Here is a 24,029-nt window from a genome sequence, read left to right as displayed (position 1 = left end):
CTCCATCCATGGGATTTTCCAGGCAAGAGTACTGGAGTGGAGTGCCATTGCCTTCTCCAGTCATAGCACTCTTTATGATACCCCCAAAATGGAAACAACCCAGATTCCCATCAACTGATAAACTAGATAAACAAAACTCAACTGATAAACAAAATATGATATGTCCATATAATAGAATATTATTTGGCAATTTAAAAACTGTCGAATAGATGCATAGTATAGCATGAATGAACCTTGAAAAATTTATGCTAGAGGAAGGAAATGTTAAAATTACTACATTTTGTCTAATTCTGTTTATATGAAATGTCCAAAATGAGTGGTTGCCTAGGGCTAGGGTTTTGGTGGAGTTGGAAGAATAATGTTAATGGCGGTAAAAATACTCTTTTAGGGTGATGAAAATGTTTTAAAATTGATAGTGGTGATGCTTGCACAATTCTGAATATACTAAAAGCCATTGAATTGTGCACTTTAAATATGACACTTTTTGTGTCATTTCTATTGTATGTGAATTTAAATTTCAGTAAAACTTTATAAAAAGGAACGACCTCTGCCACTGCTGTCTTTCTAGAATGCTCTGTGTACTTTGTTTTTCATGTTTTTATTATGGACATTTTCAAATATGCAGCAAAAGTGGAAGAATTTTACAGTGAACATTCTTATCCTGCCACTTAGGCTCTACCGATAATATTAACTACTTGTTTTTTCACCTACCCATTGATCTATCCGTCCTTCTGTCTACCCATCAGTTTTATCTTTTGATGCATCTCAAAGCCATCTATCTAGACACTTTTAAGTATGCGTATTAACCAGAGTTTAACGTTTGTAGTTTTTGGTATACTTTACATAAAGACATGCTCAACTTTTAAGTGTCATTTGCTAAGTTTTGACAGTTGCATGCATCCTACAAACCACTACTCTCCATCCTTTTAGAAGTTTTCTCAGTGCTCCATCCTCAAGGGCAGCCATTGATAAGGTCTTTTATTTTGAGGGACATAGATTACGTTTACCTTTTCTAGAAGTGTAAATGAAATCATACAGTATTTCGTCTTTTGTGTAAGACTTCTTTGGTCAGCATGAAACTGATACTCATTTAGCTCAGCAGTCCCCAACTGTTTTGGCAACTGGACCTGGTTTCGTGGAAGACAGTTTTTCCACAGATGTTGGGGGTAGGGAAGATGGGAATGATTCCTGGATGATGCAAGAGCATTACATTTATTACGCTGCTGCTGATCTGATGGGAGGTGGAGCTCAGGTAGTGATGGGGAATGACTGTAAATACAGATAAAGCTTGCCCTCCAGTCACTTCCTGCTGCGTGGCTGGGTTCCTAACAGGCCGAGGACCAGAGCTGGTCTGTGGCCCGGGTTTGGACCCCTGACTTAGTTGCTGCATGTATCATCTGTTCTTGTGTATTGCTGCCTAGTGTGACGCTGTAGACTTAGATTTTCTCCTACTGCTGGACTCAACTCTTTCCACTTTTTTGATATTAGGAATAAAACTGTCATTTTAAACTTGATTTTGGTTGCTATACATCCTCATCAATATTGGTATTAGTGAATTTTTGCCATTCTGGTGGGTGCATTCTATACCTCTACTGTTTTTCTTTTTTTGAGATGTAATTCGTAAAAGTTAACACATTTATAATTCAGTGGGTTTTAATATATTCATAGAATTGTGCAACCATTACCACAACCCAGTTTTTAGAATATTTTCATTACCTCATAAAGAAACTCTAGATGAGCTATCGTTCTGTGAAAAGACATGGGAAAATCTTAACTGTATATTTCTAAGCAATAGTAGTCAGTCTAAAAAAGCTGTATGATTCCAACTATATGACATTCTAGAAATATTTGACATTGTATATGGCATTCTATGTGATAATGATATGACATTCTAGAAGAGAGAAAACTGTGGAGACAATAAAAAGATTCAGTGGAGGTTCAGTGGAAGGGAAGGATGAATAGAGTATGGAAGATCTTTAGAGTAGTGAGACTATTCAGTACGGTACGGTAATGGTGAATACTACCATTTGTCAAATTATGTAGAACCTTAATTTATACTACCATGTATCAGTATTGGCTCATCAGTTGTTAGAAATGTATCTTACTAATGCAAGATGCTAATAGGGAAACTGAGTTGGGAGTAAGAGGTGTATGGGAATTCTCTGTACTTTCTGTTTATTTCTCTGTAAACCTGCTGCTGCTGCTGCTAAGTCACTTCAGTCGTGTCCGACTCTGTGTGACCCCATAGACAGCAGCCCACGAGGCTCCCCCGACCCTGGGATTCTCCAGGCAAGAACACTGGAGTGGGTTGCCATTTCCTTCTCCACTAATATGTTGAGAAATTGCTAAACTCTTCCAAAGTGGCTGTAACATTTTATGTTCCTGCCAAGAATGTCTACGAGGTCCAGTTTCTCTGCATCTTTGCCAGTGCTTGTTATGTCTGTTTGATTATAGTTATTTATTCTACATAAAAGTGGACTGTGACTTGACCTGTTGTTTTTTTTTTCATAGAGGCAAATTTCTGGAGATGTGTGATGATCTCTTAGCTAGAGTAGAGCCACCGCTTCGTAGTGTTTTGGAACAGGCCAGTAAGTATTTTTGTGATTAAATTGTTCATCTTGGGCTGTCCGGAGAATGTTAACTCTCCCCACCCCTCCATCCCCAGTTGTACCAGTTTGCACTGTATGAACTACTTCAATGCTATATTAAACTTCTTTTTACCAATATCTTCCCCCTGCAGTACCTCCAGTAGTATCTGGGAAAGTCTTAATAGTTTTCCCCAGAAACATAATTCAGACAGATTCAAAGATGGGTTTAATGTCTTAGGTATTTCATGGTGGTAAAAATTAATCTTTAGCAATGTTGCTGTGGTAGTTTTGTGGGATTTTCTGTCAGTGAATCTTGTTGACTAAGAAGGGGGAGGATATGATAACCATATACTTAATTTAATCTCAGGGTAAAAGGTAGAAGTTTGATTTAAGAATATATTACTGTTGTTTCCCAAATCTTTGACAGACCTTTTCCTAGAGTCCACTCTTGTACTCTGATCTTGACACAGGCTCAGATATGAAAACGGAGGGATTTTGACAAATGTATGTTCTTTTCATACTGGTACAGCCCGTTTCTTTAAATAGCCCTTCTCAACAGATTGTCACTCAAGAGATTATTGCATAAAATGTGAGCAGGAAGCCAGGTGGTATTAAGAGGTATTTTATGAATGACGGCAGAGCCTTGGGTGGTACCCTCTTTCCTTCTGTTATGAGGAGACTGAACCTGTGTCGTAATCTGAGCCAGCAGAGCCCTGAGGTCCCTCGACTGATACTCTCAGACTGTATCCTGAAGTCTACTTAGTCTTAGTCCACACAGGCCTGTCAGGCTGGGTCAGACAGACCTTCCTTACCACTTGGTGTCCGCCTTTTATTTTCTTTATGGCTAGCTTAACTTTTGGTGTTTTAACACTTATTTGTGTGAGTCTTTCTGAGATTGCAGGACTTCTGCACTATAGGACTTTAGTTATTCCTCACCCTCATCTCTTAAATCTCAGGACTGCTGTGCCACCCTGCCCTCATTGTTTTGAGCATTAAAATACAACTACCTGCTTCCAAATGGCACAAACTTATGTGTGTGTGTGTGTTACTGTGGAGGGGATGAAGAGTGGTGGTGGGTTTTCTTACATATTTTTGAATTATTTTGTTGTGATAAGATGTGATATTGCTCTCTTGTTTCATTGTAAAACATGAATTGAAAGATTCTTTTAATCTAAGTGTCTATTCTAATTGTTTTTAAATAGAGTTAAAGAAAGAAGATATTTATGCAGTGGAGATAGTTGGTGGTGCAACACGAATCCCTGCAGTGAAAGAGAAGATCAGCAAATTTTTTGGTAAAGAAATCAGTACAACACTAAATGCCGATGAAGCTGTCACTCGAGGCTGTGCATTGCAGGTGAGCTTGCTTTCTTTCACAGGCAGCCACTGACAGGTCGTTGGAGCAGTCCAGCAGTGGCTAATGTATCCAGCTAGTCTGAGACTAGCTCCTGATTTTAGGTCTAAGATTCTGAAACATTTGTTTTAAAATTGATACTAGAGGTGGCCTTCATAAATGGAATTATTAGTACTATATAACATGTAATAAGATGAAAGAATTTACTAGAAACATAAGTAGGCCTGAAATACTACTAGAATTTGGTATATTTGTTACATGAAGTAGTGTTATACATCAGTTAAATAAAGGTTGAGATTAATGGAAAAATAATAAGGAATAGCTAGATTAATGGGTGATTTGACAAATGATAGACACTTATAAAACCACTTATTTCAGTTCAGTTCAGTTCAGTCGCTCAGTCGTGTCCGACTCTTTGTGACCCCATGAATCGCAGCACGCCAGGCCTCCCTGTCCATCACCAACTCCCGGAGTTCACTGAGACTCAAGTCCATCAAGTCGGTGATGCCATCCAGCCATCTCATCCTCTGTCGTCCCCTCCTCCTCTTGCCCCCAATCCCTCCCAGCATCAGAGTCTTTTCCAGTGAGTCATCTCTTATGAGGTGGCCAAAGTACTGGAGTTTCAGCTTTAGTATAATTCCTTCCAAAGAAATCCCAGGGCTGATGTCCTTCAGAATGGACTGGTTGGATCTCCTTGCAGTCCAAGGGACTCTCAAGAGTCTTCTCCAACACCACAGTTCAAAAGCATCAATTCTTTGGCGCTCAGCCTTCTTCACAGTCCAACTCTCACATCCATACATGACCACAGGAAAAACCATAGCCTTGACTAGACGGACCTTTATTGGCAAAGTAATGTCTCTGCTTTTTAATATGCTATCTAGGTTGGTCATAACTTTCCTTCCAAGGAGTAAGCGTCTTTTAATTTCATGGCTGCAGTCACCATCTGCAGTGATTTTGGAGCCCCCCAAAATAAAGTCTGACACTGTTTCCCCTGTTTCCCCATCTATTTCCCATGAAGTGATGGGACCAGATGCCATGATTTTCGTTTTTGAATGTTTAGTTTTAAGCCAACGTTTTCACTCTCCTCTTTCACCTTCATCAAGAGGCTTTTGAGTTCCTCTTCACTTTCTGCCATAAGGGTGGTGTCATCTGCATATCTGAGGTTATTGATATTTCTCCCGGCAATCTTGATTCCAGCTTGTGCTTCTTCCAGCCCAGCGTTCCTCATGATGTACTCTGCATATAAGGTAAATAAGCAGGGTGACAATATACAGCCTTGACGTACTCCTTTTCCTATTTGGAACCAGTCTGTTGTTCCATGTCTAGTTCTAACTGTTGCTTCCTAACCTGCATACAAATTTCTCAAGAGGCAGGTCAGGTGGTCTGGTATTCCCATCTCTTTCAGAATTTTCCACAGTTTATTGTGATCCACACAGTCAAAGGCTTTGGCATAGTCAATAAAGCAGAAATAGATGCTTTTCTGGAACTCTCTTCCTTTTTCCATAATCCAGCTGATGTTGTCAATTTGATCTCTGGTTCCTCTGCCTTTTCTAAAACCAGTTTGAACATCTGGAAGTTCATGGTTCACATATTGCTGAAGCCTGGCTTGGAGAATTTTGAGCATTACTTTAGTAGCCTGTGAGATGAGTGCAATTGTGCAGTAGTTTGAGCATTCTTTGGCATTGCCTTTCTTTGGGATTGGAATGAAAACTGACCTTTTCCAGTCCTGTGGCCACTGCTGAGTTTTCCAAATTTGCTGGCATATTGAGTGCAGCAGTTTCACAGCATCATCTTTCAGGATTTGAAATAGCTCAACTGGAATTCCATCACCTCCGCTAGCTTTGTTCGTAGTGATGCTTTCTAAGGCCCACTTGACTTCACATTCCAGGATGTCTGGCTCTAGGTGAGTGATCACACCATCGTGATTATCTGGGTCATGAAGATCTTTTTTGTATAGTTCTTCTGTGTATTCTTGCCACCTCTTCTTAATATCTTCTGCTTCTGTTAGGTCCATACCATTTCTGTCCTTTATCGAGCCCATCTTTGCATGAAATGTTCCCTTGGTATCTCTAATTTTCTTGAAGAGATCTCTACTGCTAAGTCACTTCAGTCGTGTCCGACTCTGTGAGACCCCATAGACGGCAGCCCACCAGGCTCCCCCGTCCCTGGGATTTTCCAGGCAAGAACACTGGAGTGGGTTGCCATTTCCTTCTCCAATGCATGAAAGTGAAAAGTGAAAGTGAAGTCACTCAGTCGTGTCCAACCCTCAGCGACCTCATCTCTAGTGTTTCCCAATATGTTGTTTGCCTCTATTTCTTTGCATTGATCTCTGAGGAAAGCTTTCTTATCTCTCCTTACTATTCTTTGGAACTCTGCATTCAGATGCTTATATCTTTCCTTTTCTCCTTTGCTTTTCGCTTCTTTTCTTTTCACAGCTATTTGTAAGTCCTCCCTAGACAGCCATTTTGCTTTTTTGCATTTCTTTTCCATGGGGATGGTCTTGATCCCTGTCTCCTGTACAATGTCACGAACCTCAGTCCATAGTTCATCAGGCACTCTATCTATCAGATCTAGGCCCTTAAATCTATTTCTCACTTCCACTGTATAATCATAAGGGATTTGATTTAGGTCATACCTGAATGGTCTAGTGGTTTTCCCTACTGTCTTCAATTTCAGTCTGAATTTGGCAATAAGGAGTTCATGAATATAATCAATCTGATTTCAGTGTTGACCATCTGGTGATGTCCATGTGTAGAGTCTTCTCTTGTGTTGTTGGAAGAGGGTGTTGGCTATGACCAGTGCATTTTCTTGCAAAACTCTTATTAGCCTTTGCCCTGCTTCATTCCGTATTCCAAGGCCAAATTTGCCTGTTACTCCAGGTGTTTCTTGACTTCCTACTTTTGCATTCCAGTCCCCTATAATGAAAATGACATCTTTTTTGGGTGTTAGTTCTAAAAGGTCTTGTAGGTCTTCATAGAACCATTCAACTTCAGCTTCTTCAGCATTACTGGTTGGGGCATAGACTTGGATTACTGTGATATTGAATGGTTTGCCCTGGAAACGAACAGAGATCATTCTGTCGTTTTTGAGATTGCATCCAAGTACTGCATTTCGAACTCTTTTGTTGACCATGATGGCTACTCCATTTCTTGTGAGGGATTCCTGCCCGCAGTAGTAGATACAATGATCGTCTGAGTTAAATCCACCCCTTCCAGTCCGTTTTAGTTCGCTGATTCCTAGAATGTCAACGTTCACTCTTGCCATCTCCTGTTGGACCACTTCCAATTTGCTTTGATTCATGGACCTGACATTCCAGGTTCCTATTCAGTGTTGCTCTTTACAGCATCGGACATTGCTTCTATCACCAGTCACATCCACGACTGGGTATTGTTTTCGCTTTGGCTCCATCCCTTCATTCTTTCTGGAGTTATTTTTCCACTGATCTCCAGTAGCATATTGGGCACCTACTGACCTGGGGAAGTTCCTCTTTCAGTATCGTATCATTTTGCCTTTTCATACTGTTAAGTGGTTTGCCATTCCCTTCTCCAGTGGACCACATTCTGTCAGACCTCTGCACCATGACCCGCCTGTCTTAGGTGGCCCCACGGGCATGCCTTAGTTTCATTGAGTTAGACAAGGCTGTGGTCCTAATGTGATTAGATTGACTAGTTTTCTCTGAGTATGGTTTCAGTGTGTCTGTGTTAACATTCCCTGGTAGCTCAGAGGTTAAAGTGTCTGCTTGCAATGCGGGAGACCTGGGTTCGATCCCTTGTTTGGGAAGATCCCCTGGAGAAGGAAATGACAGTCTACTCCAGAATTCTTGCCTGGAGAATCTCATGGATGGAGGAGCTTGGTGGGCTACAGTCCACGGGGTCACAAAGAGTTGGACACGACTGAGCTTATTTGGACTTCCCTGGTGGCTCAGATGGTAAAGCGTCTGTCTAGAATGTGGGAGATCTGGGTTTAAGCCCTGGGTTGGGAAGATCCCCTGGAGAAGGAAATGGCAAGGCACTCTAGTACTCTTTCCTGGAAATTCCCATGGACAGGGGGCCTGATTGGCTACAGTCTATGGGGTCACAAAGGGTTGTCACCACTTATTTAGATACTGCTAAATTATTAATGTAAGTAGATGCTCTTCTGAAGTCATTTTTCTTATAGGTCTTATATAGTTCATAATGCCTATTTGACAAATGGAGTTTTTAAAAATTCTTATTGTAGTGTGCAATCTTATCGCCTGCTTTCAAAGTCAGAGAATTTTCTATCACTGATGTAGTACCATATTCAATATCTCTGAGATGGAATTCTCCAGCTGAAGAAGGGTCAAGGTAATGTTTTTTTAATGATTTTTGTACTTAACAAGTTAAGTCTTGGTAAATACTCTGTTTCAGCTTACACAAATCTCTTATGTTATAGTGCATGAAGCAAAGTGATTATTTACTTTACTCATCAGAATAAGTTTGTGTCCTTATTAATTTTGTTTATTTGATCCTGCTGAAATAATTGGTGCCTTTTATGTGCCCTGGTGGCTCAGACGGTAAAGAGTCTGCCTGCAGTGTGGGAGACCTGTGCTCGATCCCTGGGTTGGGAAGATCCCCTGGAGAAGGAAATGGCAACCCACTCCAGTGTTCTTTCCTGGAGAATCCCATGGGCGGAGGAGCCTGACAGGCTGCAGTCCCCAGGGTCGTGAAGAGTCGGACACGACTTCACTTTAACTTTTACTTTCATGTGTCGAAGTGTGTGTGTGTGTGTTTAAAACTGATACTTTACATAAACACACTTAGATTTTTTGTTTTTCTTGGAAACTCTTATGAACTGGAAATGATGCCAGTTGAGAAGAGTAACTAGAGTTGTATAATAATTACAAAACTAGAATACCTGGGTAAAAGTGTTAGAAATGTCCTAAATTTGTGTTTGTCTTTTTTCCTCCATTCAGTGACTGTGAAGTCTTTTCAAAAAATCATGCTGCTCCTTTCTCTAAAGTACTCACATTTTATAGAAAGGAACCTTTCACTCTTGAGGCTTATTATAGCTCTCCTCAAGATTTGCCTTATCCAGATCCTGCTATAGGTAAGTAAAGAGTTGGGAATTTAAAAAATTGTGTACTTGGGAGAATGGGAATAGCAAAGTAAGTATCATATACTGAAATGTGAGTATTTTAAATCACATGCACAAAAAAACCTTTCAGAATGGGAATAGCAAAGTGAGTATAATATACTGAAATTTGAATACTTTAAATCACATGCACAAAAAAACCTTTCAGTTTTATTATCAGGTTCAGAACCAGCAGGATGGTCATTATTTAATTGGATCTCCTCCTGTGGACCGAAGTTCTTTTTTTTTAAATAAGATTTTTAAAATTAATTTTAATCAGTTAAAAAATTTTTGGCTGCACCATGTGGCTTATTAGTTCTTAGTTCCCTGACCAGGAATCAAACCTGTGCCCTTGACAGGGAAAGCATGATGGAGTCCTGACCATTGGACCACCAAGGAATTCCCTGGGCTGTAGTTCTTGGTTAATGCACATTATTTATTGTTATACTTTGTGCATACTGTGATGCTGGTTACTGAAAGTATTCAATTCTGACCCTAACATAGAGTTAGGTGTACACAGAAAAATTATTAGCAGATTGTGATAATCAGTCATAGGCTATGGAACCATGTTGTCTTCATTCTTCATTGACTATGAGAAACTTAGTATCTGGAAATAATAACAGTTGAGGAGAGAGAATCTAGAGGGTTAATGATAATTACAGAACTAGAGTACATGCGTAAAGTATTAGGAACATCCTGAATGGCACTTAGAAGCTTAGAAAGTTAACCTACTGCGTTTTCCTCACTTGTAAAACAGAAATAAACATGGTAATTAATAGTTTACAGAGTTTTATGACATTAAAAACATGAGCAAAACGCTAGTATAGTAACTGAATCTAGAAATGGCAGTTTCTTAATAAGTGACAATATGGAATCTTTGGGATTTTCAGTAGATGAAAATGTGACCAATCTGTTCTAGGAATTTACTCTGAAGCGACTTAGCAGCAGCAGCAGCATATAAAGATGAATTGGGATAAGGGACTGGAGGGAAGGACATGTTTGAAGAGTTAGGAGATACTTGAGTTCTTAATTGGGAGAAGATGATTAAAAGTTTGGTTATATGTGAAAGAAGGAGAAATCTGATGATGTATTAAGATTCTAAGAGTGCCCACTTTGCTTATTTGAAGTATTGTGCTACTGACCTTTCACTGAGAAATGGACATAACCTGGCAGTATGGGCATATATTTGTGTTTGAATTCATCCTCTTAGGTTATGTGTTCTCTTTTGTCTTTCATACATCCTTAGCTCAGTTCTCAGTTCAGAAAGTCACTCCTCAGTCTGATGGCTCCAGTTCAAAAGTGAAAGTCAAGGTTCGAGTAAATGTCCATGGCATTTTCAGTGTGTCCAGTGCCTCTCTAGTGGAAGTGCACAAGTTTGAGGAAAATGAGGAACCGATGGAAACAGATCAGAATGCAAAGGAGGAAGAGGTAATCTAGATAATTTTATACCATTTTAGGCCATTTATAATGGCTCAGAGGTGACACTTGTCTAGAAATTCTAGCAAATAGGGTGACAGAGCTGCTGAGAGTAGGTTTGCATGCATAGCCCATCATGTGTGAACTAGCACAAAGTATTTATATGGAATTTGTATAGAAATGGGACATAGTCGGCTTCCTCCTTTAGACCATGCGCTTGTCAATTTGAGTTATTCTTGATTCTTTTGTGATTACTGGAGAATGCTGAGTCTCAGTTGATTATTTCCATAGGTAGCGTAGAATTCGCACTCATCTGTTGGAGTCATGCACTGGGCCTTGTCCTTATTGTGTGTAAAAATCAAGGCTTTATAAAACTGCATGAACTGATGTTCAGGTCTCATCCCCACAGATTTTGTTAAAGTTGGTCTGGGCTACAGCCCAGGTAGGTGTTGGTTTTAAAAACCTCCGAGGCTATTATAATACGCCGTAGGCATTGAAAGCTAGTGTGATTCAGGGTCTCTACAGACATCTTTATTATTGGCAGGCTTTGTTCTTTAAGCACTTCTAAAAGAATTTTCAAGGTGTCCACTTTCCCTAATGCATACAGTGGTTGTACTTTTGAGGATGAAATGTCTGATTTTAAAAACTTCTGTAAGAAGAGAGAAATGTGTTCATGAGGAAGCAAGGAGAAACTCATGTTCTCTTCAGATTTTATTGTGTTAAATATTGCCACACTACATACTTCTGAGTACTGCTATGGCTTTATAATGTAGTTCTGTAACCACTCTTTTGTATATAAGGTCAGGCAAATGTTATCTCCATTGTACAGATGTGGTAGCTGAGATCCAGAGAGGAAAACTTTTGTGTTCTAAGTATAACATATATGTTATAGCTGGAATTAAGAGTCTGGTTTGTCTGATTGCTGGTAATTAGCAGGAATTCCATATCCTGTGATTTTGCCACTGTGTCGTGAAAGTTGCTTTAGTCTTTCGCTAGTATTTCCTAGTTTCAGAATTCGATGTGACCTGTTTTTCAGAAGATGCAAGTGGACCAGGAGGAGCCACATGTTGAAGAGCAACAGCAGCAGACACCAGCAGAAAATAGGGTGGAGTCTGAAGAAATGGAGGTATAAATTGTATTTTACAGTGTGATTTGCTGTCTTTTTACATACATGGTTTTGACCTGACATATTATGTCTTGGAAGGGGATTAGAAATCTTCATTTCTTTGAACAGTCCTTTTTTTTTTTGGTGTTGAAATAGAATTTATTTAGAATAGTTTTTTGTTTAAAAAAATCCCCCTAATCTAAAAGTTTGGCTTTCAGCACATATCAGGTTGCTGCCTTATCATATTCAGGCTGCCTTAACAGCCTTTAGAAATATTAAAATTGTAAACATTAATGAAACACTCCGAGTCTTCCTTAAATAATGTATGACAAGTTCCAGTCTAGTACTCTTAAAGGCAAAATTATATCAGTTCTCATAATTTTGACATGTAGTCTTTATAATTTAAGAAATCAATGTAACATTCCCCTAAAGAGCTGTTTATAACACTGTGTATCAGGAAGAGAGAGAATACAGAGGTCTTTCAGTTCTGCGTTGCATAGAGATAAAACTCAATAATATTAACTCCACAATACTTAACAGCCTTTCATAAAACAAGTAACAACTTTCTGCTTTAGTTTCCAAGAAGCCAGAAAACTGATCTCTAAATTTGAAGCTTTACGTCCCTCTGCCTCAAATTCTGAGATGCTCTTTTGATTTACACACCAGTTTTACATGAGGTCGATTGTCCCATTTAAGAATGGTCTGAGTATTGTGATTTTCTTTTTTTAAATAAATATTCAACTGGAAAATCCCTGGGCAAGGCCTTACCAATCAGTATTTTAATATTGAAAATTGAAGTGTTTAACATAATATAAATTCGCTTAGGCCTTGAAGCTTTTAAGTTCCTTTCAGACCAAAAGCTCTCAGTGCAGTGGGGTGAAATTGAGAGCTATGTGGTGGACTTTATTTCCCACTTTGATAAAACTAGATTTCTGCAGATCTTGTAGCTCTGTCATGTCAGTGTAGTTTCAGAGTCTTACTATTTACTATTGTAGTTTTCCAGGTAATTTATAACGGCCCGAGCTATTGATACGTAGCCTAATACAAAAGAAATCGAAAGGAGAAAATTTGAAATCATTTGCTTGAGATTACAGGACTGTATTATTGTTGAAATGTCTGTCTCAAGCAGTGTGAATCTGTTAGCAGTGAGCCTTGGGGTCCTCGGGAAGTCCATGGGAAATAAAAGACCTTGTAAACTTGGCTAAGGTTGTGCAGCACCCATCAGTCCCACTCACGAGACTATGCTGCTAATCCCCTCTCTGCCAGTATATTTGAAGTCTTAAAGCAAGATTTTGTAGTGTGTTTGGAAAGTGTGTTTGGCAAGATGGTCTTTGAACTTTAGTGTGGATGGCATGTGGGAAGAAAGCACTCAGAAGCCCTAGTTTGACTAGTGATTGGTTCATGCTGGTTTCTGAATTGCTGTTACTAATAGTCATCTTACCCATAACTTACTCTTCACTAATAGTGAAACACGATTTTTTCAAATTTTGTCAACTCTTCTGAAACTTATCTTTACCTTGAAATACTGTTCAAAATAATAATATATTGACATACAGTTTGTAAATAATATTGAAATGAATGTGTAACATTTTTGGGTGCATTACAACCTCTTCTTTAACTTTTCAGTTTTCATGTTTAAATTTTGGCATCAGCATTGAAAACAGCTTTTCTTACAAATTATGTATGACATTGCAGGGTATAATCTCACCTCCTAAGGTATTTCTGATTGTGGCATTTAAAAAAGTTTGGCAGAGCCTTTAGGAGGCTCAAGTCTGGTACCCATTTTCATGTCGGTTAACAAACTTTAATTAATTTAACTTTGCAAATAATTGTAAAAAGAGAAAATAATGGACAGAGGAAATCATGCTGACAGATGCTTTAGTGTCTTGTAGGCCTTTTCGGAGGTGAAGACCTGTTGTTGCCTGGGTTGGGGGCAGCAGTGGGGGAGAGAAATACCTATTTTTCTTTGTTCTTGAAGGTGGGGGAGGAGAAAGGAATGAGGTGGGCCTGACCTTTCCTCCTCCCCCCATCAGGCCTTAGAGGTGTGGGAAGTTTCATGGAGTTATTTAGGTTCCTTTCGTGAGGTGGCTTGGGAACTGACACCTTTTGTAGTATTGTTTTTAAAGGAAATAAAATACAAATGATAACATAAATTTCAGCTCTGACGTAAGATTTGGACAGGAGGTGGGGAAATGACTTTGAAATCTTGCCTCATGTCATAAAGAAGATTATATTCCAGATTATTTGAAAGTTACAGATGAAGAATTAAAAACAGCTGGAATGGGACTTCCCTGATGGTCCAGTGGTTAAAAATCTGCCAGTGCAGACATGGGTTTGATCCCTGGTCCAAGAGGATTCCATATGCCACAGATCACACAGCTAAGCCTGTGCACCACAACTACTGAGCTTGCTGCTCTGTAATAAGAGGAGCACCTCAGTGAGAAGCCTTGCACCACAACTAGAGACAGGCTGTGTGTAGCTGCAATGAAGGCCCAGCGCAGCCAAAAGGAAATAAATATTAAAAAAAAAAGCTGGAATGAATATTTTTCTAATCTGTGAATCAGCAGGAGCTTTGAAAGCATGAAAGCAGTGAAAGTAATCACAAAGGGAAAGATGGATGGGTTAAAAAATAAAAGCTTGCATAGACTAATAAAAGATTAGAAAAAATCTAGAAGAGTCAATCACTGGGGGGAAAAATCACAAAGATCCCAAGAGAATGGTGAATGAAATATGACTAGGCAATTTGGAGGAATAAATGTACCTTATAAATGTGTAAGAAAAGGTTATTGCCTCAATGAAAATAATAGATCACGGCAAATGAATTCTTCTTTGTGGCCAGGGTACAGCGAAATGGACTCTCTTACTCCTTGTGAGAATCGAAATAGGTATAGATACTCTGGAAGTCATCTTATTGCTGTATTTCTGATCCTTAAAAATTTCATTACCCTCTCCCTACTCATTTCCTATGCACGTTTGTATGTTTAGATAAGAGTGGAAGAAAATTAGAGAATATTTAATTGTAATGGTATGTTGATGGTGGGGTTATGGGAGTTTATGTGTGTGTGTATGTATGTATATAAGTGTATATGTGTGTACAAATCAGTAGTAAGTATAATCACACTGTGATACAATCAGTCTCCAGAACTTCTTTCATCTGTCTAACCAAAATTCATTTCTTCTATTCGTTCTTTCCCCATCCTCTGGGAACCACCATTACTTTTTATCTCTATGGATTTGACTATTCATATATTTCTAACTTTGCAGATATTATAAGAAAACAAACTTAAGTTAGTAAAAAAGCAAAACCAACCTTTGAAACATGACCCATTTGGAAGCTGGAGTCTGTATGTGTGTACTTAATGATTTCTCTTATTTTAGACCTCTCAAGCTGGATCAAAAGACAAAAAGATGGACCAACCACCTCAAGCCAAGAAGGCAAAAGTGAAGACCAGTACTGTGGACCTGCCAATTGAGAATCAGCTCTTATGGCAGATAGACAGAGAGATGCTCAACTTATACATTGAAAATGAGGTGGTTATTTTAAGTCTGCTAGAGCAATAAGCTAGAACAGTAATGTGACCATAGTGTTCAAATGTGTCTAGTGACCTTTATGCATTGTGTGGGGTTTGGGAATAATTGAACGTTTTGGGGTATTGGAGGACAAGTTTAGTAGATCCCAAGATACATCATCAAAATTGTTTTATGGTGATACGTCTGTTGCTAAAAACTCTCTTACGAAATCTTTTAACATTTCGGGGAGGTATCATTCATGTTTTTGGGTGTGTGAGTTTGGTTGTTCACTAGAGATTGCGATGTTTGAGGCCAGGGTCAGGGAAGTCGATCAGTGGGAGAACTCAGAGTAGCCTTAATGTTCTGTTTATTAGTTTCTGTTACCAGTCAGTATGTAACTCTGGTTATGGTGAGTGATGCAGTGTTTGGGACCTTGGGGCACAATTATTCAATTAATTGTTGTCTTTGAGGTTTCTTATGATAGGTACATTGGGTCTTAGAATAGTTTTATAGAATCTTTAGCATCTATACTATATGAATAATTTTTATTTTTCCTGGGTATGTAATACAAGCAGGTTATACCCACCTTGTGACCGTGAGCTAATAGTTTCTTTTAGTTCTTGTCCTAGCATTTTCCTTATTTTTACTTTTGAGTTTCAGCATCTTGCTATTTCTTCTGTTGCTCTTTTTTTCCTAAGCATACCCACGAAACTCTTACTTGATCGTCATAATTTACTGAGGACTAATGCCTCCAGCTCTTTTCTCGAATGATTTGCAGAACTAAAAGGATTTTGGGAAGAAGGCTTCTCTTAACTTCTATTACTATATTACTTAATGGTTAAGAGGAAATTGTCTCAGTTTTTTGAATGTCTGACTACTGTTCACAGGGTAAGATGATCATGCAGGATAAACTAGAGAAAGAGAGGAATGATGCTAAGAATGCAGTAGAAGAATATGTGTACGAAATGAGAGACAAGCTGAGTGGTGAATATGAGAAGTTTGTGAGTGAAGATGTAAGTATGTGCCGCCGTGTGTCTGCTCATTTTGTGTTTCCTGGGAGGATCCTTAAATGTACTTACAAGTGATGTTTTGCATCTGTAGGTATACAGTAAAATGATTAAAAATATTTTTGGGGGGGGCAGTTTTATATTGTTTTTTTTATATAGTATTGGTGGAGTGTTTCCTAAAGGTTAGTCTTTGTGCATCACTTTTTTTTGGTGTGTCACTTTTTGATACACTTGCATGCTATAATTTACCTAGGATTTTTCTTTAAAAAAAGCTCACTTTTCTCCTGATGCTTATTTTAACTCACTTGTTAGAAAAAGATTTACGTATAATTGACATATCATTTTAGTTGTTTCAGATGTGCAGCATAATGATTAGATGTTTATATATGTTGTAAAATGATTACCATCAGAAGTCTAAACATCTGTCACTACACATACTTGATTTTTTTTCTTGTGATGAGAACTTTTAAGATTTATTCTCTTAGTTGCTTTCAATACAGTGTTATTTACTCTTAACACACTTATTTTTAAATGTACTTTTTAATTCTGAAATTTTCAAACATACCCAAATGTTTCCTACAGTGGAGAAAATAATGTAATAAACCCCCTTGTACCTATAAAGCAAAATAAGATTGTGTCAGTCTTGTTTCCTATATCCCCATCTCCCAACTACCTCATGTTTTAATGAAAATCCAGATGTATCATGGTCTGTGACTGTTTCTTTATTCCTGAATCAACTAATTTTTGATCGACTTAATTGTGCAATTGTTTCCTTCATCTTTAGGACCGTAACAATTTTACCTTGAAACTAGAAGATACTGAAAATTGGTTGTATGAGGATGGAGAAGACCAGCCAAAGCAAGTTTACGTGGATAAATTGGCTGAATTAAAAGTAAGTGATTCTTGAAAGCGAAATGTTGTACTTTGCATGGAGAATACCTCAAAATTCTAATTCTCATGTTAAATGAAGGCAGGTTGAAAGTGATTGAAAAGCTATACTTTTTATCACTTAGTTTCACTCTTTTTTTTTTAACTTGATGATAACAAAACAATTTTTCTGAAAATTGAGTTCAGACATAAAATGTTTCACTGAATTGGAGCTTGAGTGTGTTCTTAATGTCAAGAAATTGAAAGACTAACAGGATGTATTCCTGTCCTCTAACAGGCAGTGGCAGTGCAGTTGGAGCAGGGCTGTGTATATACAGCTTCGATTCTCAATAGAGCAGAAGTGACTGGTTTTGTATGTAAAGAAGTGATAGTTACACTTCAGAATTAAAAGTCCAAAGAATTATTTAAAAAGTTGAGGCCTCTTGTTTGGAAAAAGATGCAAGTACACAAGAACTTTTTCCATTTCTGTGGTTACTTAGTTTCTTGCTAAACTATTCCATTGTTGACTAACCTTTGGAATGGAATTGCTCAGGGACAGTAAGCACATGCAGTTGCCTGTCATTCTGGCAAGAATGTTAAGGGTCTCCAGTGAGATCCTGCTCATTGAGTTTTTTTATTTACTTTTTTTTTATGGGACTTGTTTAACACATGGAAGGAGACAGAATAATAGCTTCAGCTGTTGTCAGCTTATATCCAGTTTTGGTCCGTATCTGCTCCTTTCCACTTCCAGTTATTCTTAAGCAAGTCTCTTAGGTTATATTTAACCCCAGAATATATCAGTGTGTATTTAAAAGAAAATATAACCTTATGCTGTACCATTATCACATGTGTAAAAATTCCTTAACATCACTATTAATATCACCATATGTTCAGTCAGTTTTGAGGTTCCAGTTGTTTCATAAATTATGTTTTAGCTTCTTTGACTCAGGATCCAAATAGGGCCCATACACTGTGTTGGTATATCTCTTAAATCTGTATCCGTAGTTCTCCTCCCATCAGTTTCTCTTTCTTTACTTAGTTGATGAAAAAACTGAATCATTTGTCCTGGAGAATTTATTCCCAGTCTATATTTTACTCCTTTTCACCCCTGTGGTGTTTTATCTTATTGGTAAATTTATGGTTAGAGCTGGAGGCTTTGTAAGATACAGATTTAAACATTTTTGGCAAGTGTACTTCCTATCCAGTGTTTTATATCACTGTCAGGAGGCATCTCATTTTTGGTTGTCTCCCCAGTGTATTTTGAGAACTAGGGTTCAGGTGACAAGTTGAAGTGGCTCCACATGGAACAGAATTGATGTATATTCTAATGAAGCCTGAGGATACTATTTCGACTGTCTGGGGAAAAATATTCAACTTCTTATATATAGAACACAGAGATTAAATGAATTTTAATTCATAATCAATCTTAGTAGAAAAATACTGCTTTTGTTAGTTTAAACTCCCATGTGAAGAATTTGTATATTCTCTCTTCTAATAAGAATCTAGGTCAGCCTATTAAGATGCGATTCCAGGAATCTGAAGAAAGACCAAAATTATTTGACGAACTAGGGAAACAAATCCAACAGTATATGAAAGTAATCAGCTCTTTCAAAAACAAGGTATCTTTTCTTTTTTTCCTCTTCCCTACTAATGTTTTGGTAGAATTCTGAGACATTTTCATAGCAGTTTTTTCTGTTATTTAATAACATTGTTTTCTTTTTGGATGTTAATGTCGTATAATATTTTATTTAACCTTATTAACAACTGGGATTTGCTGCTTCTCTTTAGTAAGGAGACTCAGTAATTGAGCAGTATTACTCAGTTTCCTTTTCTTGTTATGAAATGTTTCATTAGTGACTTAACTTGCTCTAGTCTGGTCTTAGAACACATTAGACAAATAATTTAGTTTGTAGGACTGTTTCAACAATAAACTATGGGTATCATTTTCTTGAGTACTATATGATACTCCAAAATATATTATATCATTAAATCTACACAGTACGTTTATGAAATAGGTGGTTTAATCCTTACCCAGGTTACTCTTGGGGGAGCTGGGATTTGGCCTGTGGTCTGGGTTGCTCTCAGACTTTGGTCAGTAGTTTGGTTAATTCTGCTTTTATACTCTAGGTTCTTGATGTATTGTCAGTGTCTAGTTCAGTTCAGTTGCTCAGTCGTGTCCAACTCTTTGCGACCCCATGAACGGTAGCATGCCAGACCTCCCTGTCCATCACCAGCTCCCAGAGCCTACCCAAACTCATGTCCATTGAGTCGGTGATGCCATCCAACCATCTCATCCTCTTTCGTCCCCTTCTCCTCCTGCCCTCAATCTTTCCCAGCATCAGGGTCTTTTCCAATGAGTCAGCTCTTTGCATCAGGTGGCCAAAGTATTGGCGTTTCGGCTTCAACATCAGTCCTTCCAGTGAACACCCAGGACTGATCTCCTTTAGGATGGACTGGTTGGATCTCCTTGCAGTCCAAGGAACTCTCAAGAGTGTTCTCCAGCACCACAGTTCAAAAGCATCAATTCTTTGGCACTCAGCTTTCTTTATAGTCCAACTCTCACATCCATACATGACTACTAGAAAAACCATAGCCTTGACTAGATGGACCTTTGTTGGCAAAGTAATGCCTTTGCTTTTTAATATGCTGTCTAGGTTGGTCATAACTTTCCTTCCAAGGAGTAAATGTCTTTTAATTTCATGGCTGCAGTCACCATCTGCAGTGATTTTAGAGCCCCCAAAAATAAAGTCAACCACCGTTTCCCCATCTATTTGCCATGAAGTGATGGGACCCGATGCCATGATCTTAGTTTTCTGAGTTTTGAGCTTTAAGCTAACTTTTTCACTCTCTTTCACTTTCATCAAGAGGCTCTTTGGTTCTTCTTCACTTTCTGCCATAAGGGTGGTGTCATCTGCATGTAAGAAACTTAAATATAATAAACTAAGCTTTCTAAAAAGATGAATTTTTAAATTTTACTTCTGAAAGGATTCTTTTAAAAAACTGTATTCATAATTATTTTGTTTCTTAACTTCGATACCTAAACCTCCAGTCTCATATCTAATGACATGGCCTTTTTTTGCATTGTAAAATTATATTTATTTATTTGCAAAATTACATTTATAAGATTTTGTGTAAAGCATCTGTTGTTTATACTTTTGAAACCTTTTAATTGCCACCTTGTGTATTCCTTTTGACCTTGAAATGCATTTTCTCTGTGTTAAAAATTGAGGTTACTTTCCTTTATTGAATTTTTAGGGAATTGAATGTATAGCTTGTGAGGCTAGATGGACTTCATTTTCGGAAAGATTGTAGCTTTTTGGAAGATGCTGAAGAACTAGGCAGTATTTGAGTAGGGACTGTATTATTCTTTGATGCTTGTCTGGTTGGCTTCTGGTTATAGGAGGACCAGTATGATCATTTGGATGCTGCTGACATGCTGAAGGTGGAAAAAAGCATGAATGAGGCCATGGAGTGGATGAATAACAAGCTGAATCTGCAGAACAAGCAGAGTCTGACCATGGATCCAGTTGTCAAGGCAAAAGAGATTGAAGCTAAAATTAAAGTAATTCATGATTTTAAAGATTTAATAGTTTTTTCTAGTCGGTATTATTAATAGAGAATTTCATTACTCCATCTTTGGTTACATCTTGGGGATAGGATAAGAGAGGGTGGGCTTTGATTTTAGTATGCTATGTAAAATTACAAAAACCACTGTTTTCTCTCCTGTTGTTCTAGGAGCTGACGAGTATCTGCAGCCCTATAATTTCAAAGCCCAAACCCAAAGTGGAACCTCCAAAAGAGGAGCAAAAAAATGCAGAGCAGAATGGACCAGTGGATGGACAAGGAGACAACCCGGGCCCTCAGGCTGCTGAGCAGGGTACAGACACAGCTGTGCCTTCGGATTCAGACAAGAAGCTTCCTGAAATGGACATTGATTGATTCCAACAATTGTTTATATTAAAACAGACTATTATAAAGCTTTAAGTTGTCAACTTTGTTCTAAATATCAACTAGAGCAATTAAATACTGGAGATTTCTTAGTCAGTTTTTAGGGGACTTGAGGGGGAGGGGATATCAGTAATGTATGGAGCATTTTGACTTCTAAATAGTTAGATACAGAAATGAAGTGCATTGTATCTTTTTCATAATGGTACTATTTAGAAGCCCAGTTAGTCTTACTGAGCTTATGCTTCACTCCTTTTATGTTTAATCATGCTTATACAAAGAGAAGTTTGTTTTAGAAAGTTGAGCTATAGCACAGGCTATACCTAGCTATCAAGCAAACTTTTTGTTATGACATAAATGACAGGAACTCTTAATTGTGCTTAAAAATTCTGCTGTGGAGGTTGCCACAAAGGCTCCCCGCCTGGTGTGGGGATGGGGGAGGGATCTCCCTCTGTTTCTGAGGGCTAGAGCATGGCGTAGATTAACGTAGAACAACAAAGGTGTGCTCTGAGCTTCACGTGTCACTCCGCTCCCCTGGGACCCCCCCCCCCCCAATCTTCCCATCTTTCCCAGATAAAAGGGGTTCCCATTACAAATGCCGTGTGTTGCTCTTGGGGAAATAGACCCTTTCACCTGGAGCAGGTTGTTAACTGAGGATTTTAAACCTGGAGGTTCTTCCTGAGAATGTATATTTCTGAAAGTATGTTCATTAATATCCCAAGCATCAAAGTCTAAATAATTTTCTCTTCAGAAGGTTAGAATTGGGTAGATGTATTGTTGGATATAGGCATGGTAAATTTAACTGAGGGATTGATTCTTGTTAATTATGGTATAAAGATTTGTATCCTGGCCTGCTTGTTCAGGTGAGAGATATTCTGTGTAAATTTGAGGTATAGCGTGAAGTCTTAGGACAAGAGTTAAGTTCTTTTTTGGCTCATTCACAGTCACTTATGTGTTAAGCGTTAACATCTGTCATGAATCTGCCAATGTGTATGTGTTAAACGGCTGACAGACTGTACAAAAAACTAAGATGCACTGGATTGTACTGGATGAGTCTGAAGTTAGTGTTAAGTGTGGTGCCTGACTTCAGCAGTGCCTCATTCTTGCTCTGCGGTCACCGTCAGGAGCGCCAGAGCATTCCCTGTGGCAGTGCTTTGGGCGGTGTTGATAGGAGTGAGGCATTTGGGGAACTCTAAGGGAAACCTGTAGTATATTAGAGCCCAGAGCTGGTCCTTGCCCTAGAAACTGTTACAAGCTTTGTTGGTTACATTTTGGACCTTTGTAATAATTGTTAATCTGTATAACAGAGTGCTTCTCTGTTACTTTTGACTTATGTTGTTAGAAATAAGAGTATACCTTGCATATTTAGAATGAGTTGCTGTCCATCTCTGCACTAAAAAATTCAGACTGTTATAAGCTCTAAAGTCCTGTACAGAAACGTTGCTTAGAGGAGGAAGGTGGAAGTGTATTTATGTTGGTGTGTAAGCATGCATGGAAGCCTCACAGCACCAGGACTTGGCCCTGTTCTTAGAACATCCTTTGTCCATTCTCTACCTGTCCAGCTTCAAGAGTTCAGCTGGCCTGCTGTGAGGCCAGGAGCTACTTTGGGGTGCTGGCTGCAGGATTAAGCCAATGCTTATGCAACTTGACTCAGTCCTTAATGGCCATTTCTTCTAAAAATTTTCTTTTGTGTGTGGGGAGGGTGTGGGACTTGGGATGGGGTTGAATTTGAGGTTTAAACTAGAATTAAGATGATGTGGTCTTCTTGCTCTCTGTTTAGACAGGCTTGCAGACCAATTGAATTTACATGGAGACCAGACCAGAGAGTAACAGTTGATGACTTGTGTGCAGACAAACATTTATCCAGGTTGCATTATCTAAATTGGTTTGTTAAAGCTCCAGGTTACATTCTTACACAAAGAAAAACATTCAGTAAACATGAGACAAGTTTAGGAAAACTTAATAAAAAGAAACCTGTCTTACACGCTTAAGGAATGGTTTTCTTAATTTCATAATTGTGTGTGTGTGTCTGTGTTTTCAATAAAAAATTTCTCTGGAGGGTAGCTAAATTCCAAGTTGTTAACTTTTGTCAGTGATCTCCATTCTGAAGAACATTCAAGGCTCAGCACATTGGGTGGCAGGAAGTAGTTCTCTTTCCATACTCAACTCTCCCATGCTGAGTCTCAGCCCAGTTCTCTGGTTTAGGAATCCTTATCTTGTTCCTGTAATTGGGCCTTACTTTGAGGGTTTTTACAATAGCAGAAGGTGAGTTATGGCCCCATGAAGGCCAGTGCCAGGACTGATGCCTGCCCCTTCAGAGAACAGGACATGGCCCAGAATGTGCTTTCAACAGTGACTACCATGATAGTCGCAGTAGTGTGCGCACGCCTGTGTGTGGTGGTGTCTATGTGGGGTGGTGGTGAGTGCTGAAAGGGGATGAAGCCATCAGAAGCGACCGTAAGTGTACAAAGCATGGCTTTCCTGTAGTTCGGCCACTTAATAGTCCCAGTGCTAGGCCTACCAAGAGAGCCGGTACTCGCCACCTTGAAGTGTTTGGAGTAAAGTTGCTTTTCTCTGGGCCTCTGGGAGAAGAGTGGACACCTGCTGGTGTGAGTGGGAAGCCTGGGCCCAGCCAGGCAGCTACTGATTATCCAGAGTGTAGCCATTTTATAGGCATGTTGGGAGTTGCATGGAGAGTATAGCAGACCTGTTTACCGGGGAGAGGTACCAGCATTCTTCTATGTCACTGGGGAAGAGGGTGTTGGAGGCAGAGCTAGGGCTGGTGTTGAAGGTTTTACAACGGGGCAGCTTCAGATTAATGTGAAGAACTTTCACAGCTCCCATGGGGTTGGTGAGGATTCACACAGGCTTTAGACCACTGACCTCTGAGATGCTTTGCAAGCATCTTAAGGGGTTTTTGTAGGGGAACTGTCAGAGGTGAAAGACGTGGTAGGGCTTGCTAGGGCCGAGAGACTGGAGTCTGGGTGTGGAGCACTGGGCTTCTAGCCTGAGAGTGACAGTGTTTTAGGGATGCTCGTGTGATATGTGCAGAGTGAGTGGGACCTGGGGGAAGTTGGAGGTAGTAGAACTTTTAAAATCCATGTTTTAGGGTTGTGAACCAAAAGAAGGGGTAAATGGTAAGTCTTGGT

General features: G+C 38.9%; 1 protein-coding gene across 1 annotated transcript in view; it reads left to right on the top strand.

Moving 5' to 3' along the window:
- The window catches only part of HSPA4 (heat shock protein family A (Hsp70) member 4), a 53,879-nt gene extending 31,008 nt beyond the window's left edge, over window positions 1-22,871 (top strand). Inside the window, exons 8-19 of the mRNA XM_027546508.1 lie at window positions 2,512-2,588; window positions 3,791-3,942; window positions 8,158-8,264; window positions 8,873-9,006; window positions 10,277-10,458; window positions 11,483-11,572; window positions 14,930-15,082; window positions 15,949-16,074; window positions 16,853-16,960; window positions 18,435-18,554; window positions 20,336-20,497; window positions 20,671-22,871. Of these exons, the coding sequence (XP_027402309.1) occupies window positions 2,512-2,588; window positions 3,791-3,942; window positions 8,158-8,264; window positions 8,873-9,006; window positions 10,277-10,458; window positions 11,483-11,572; window positions 14,930-15,082; window positions 15,949-16,074; window positions 16,853-16,960; window positions 18,435-18,554; window positions 20,336-20,497; window positions 20,671-20,874 (1,615 nt within the window). The 3' untranslated portion in view covers window positions 20,875-22,871. The remainder of the gene's footprint in view (window positions 1-2,511; window positions 2,589-3,790; window positions 3,943-8,157; window positions 8,265-8,872; window positions 9,007-10,276; window positions 10,459-11,482; window positions 11,573-14,929; window positions 15,083-15,948; window positions 16,075-16,852; window positions 16,961-18,434; window positions 18,555-20,335; window positions 20,498-20,670) is intronic.
- The last annotated feature ends 1,158 nt before the right edge of the window (window positions 22,872-24,029 follow it).

Source organism: Bos indicus x Bos taurus, chromosome 7 (assembly GCF_003369695.1).
Source record: "Bos indicus x Bos taurus breed Angus x Brahman F1 hybrid chromosome 7, Bos_hybrid_MaternalHap_v2.0, whole genome shotgun sequence".
In the NCBI taxonomy this organism is placed as follows: domain Eukaryota; kingdom Metazoa; phylum Chordata; class Mammalia; order Artiodactyla; family Bovidae; genus Bos; species Bos indicus x Bos taurus.
This window is presented reverse-complemented; position numbering and strand designations above follow the sequence as displayed.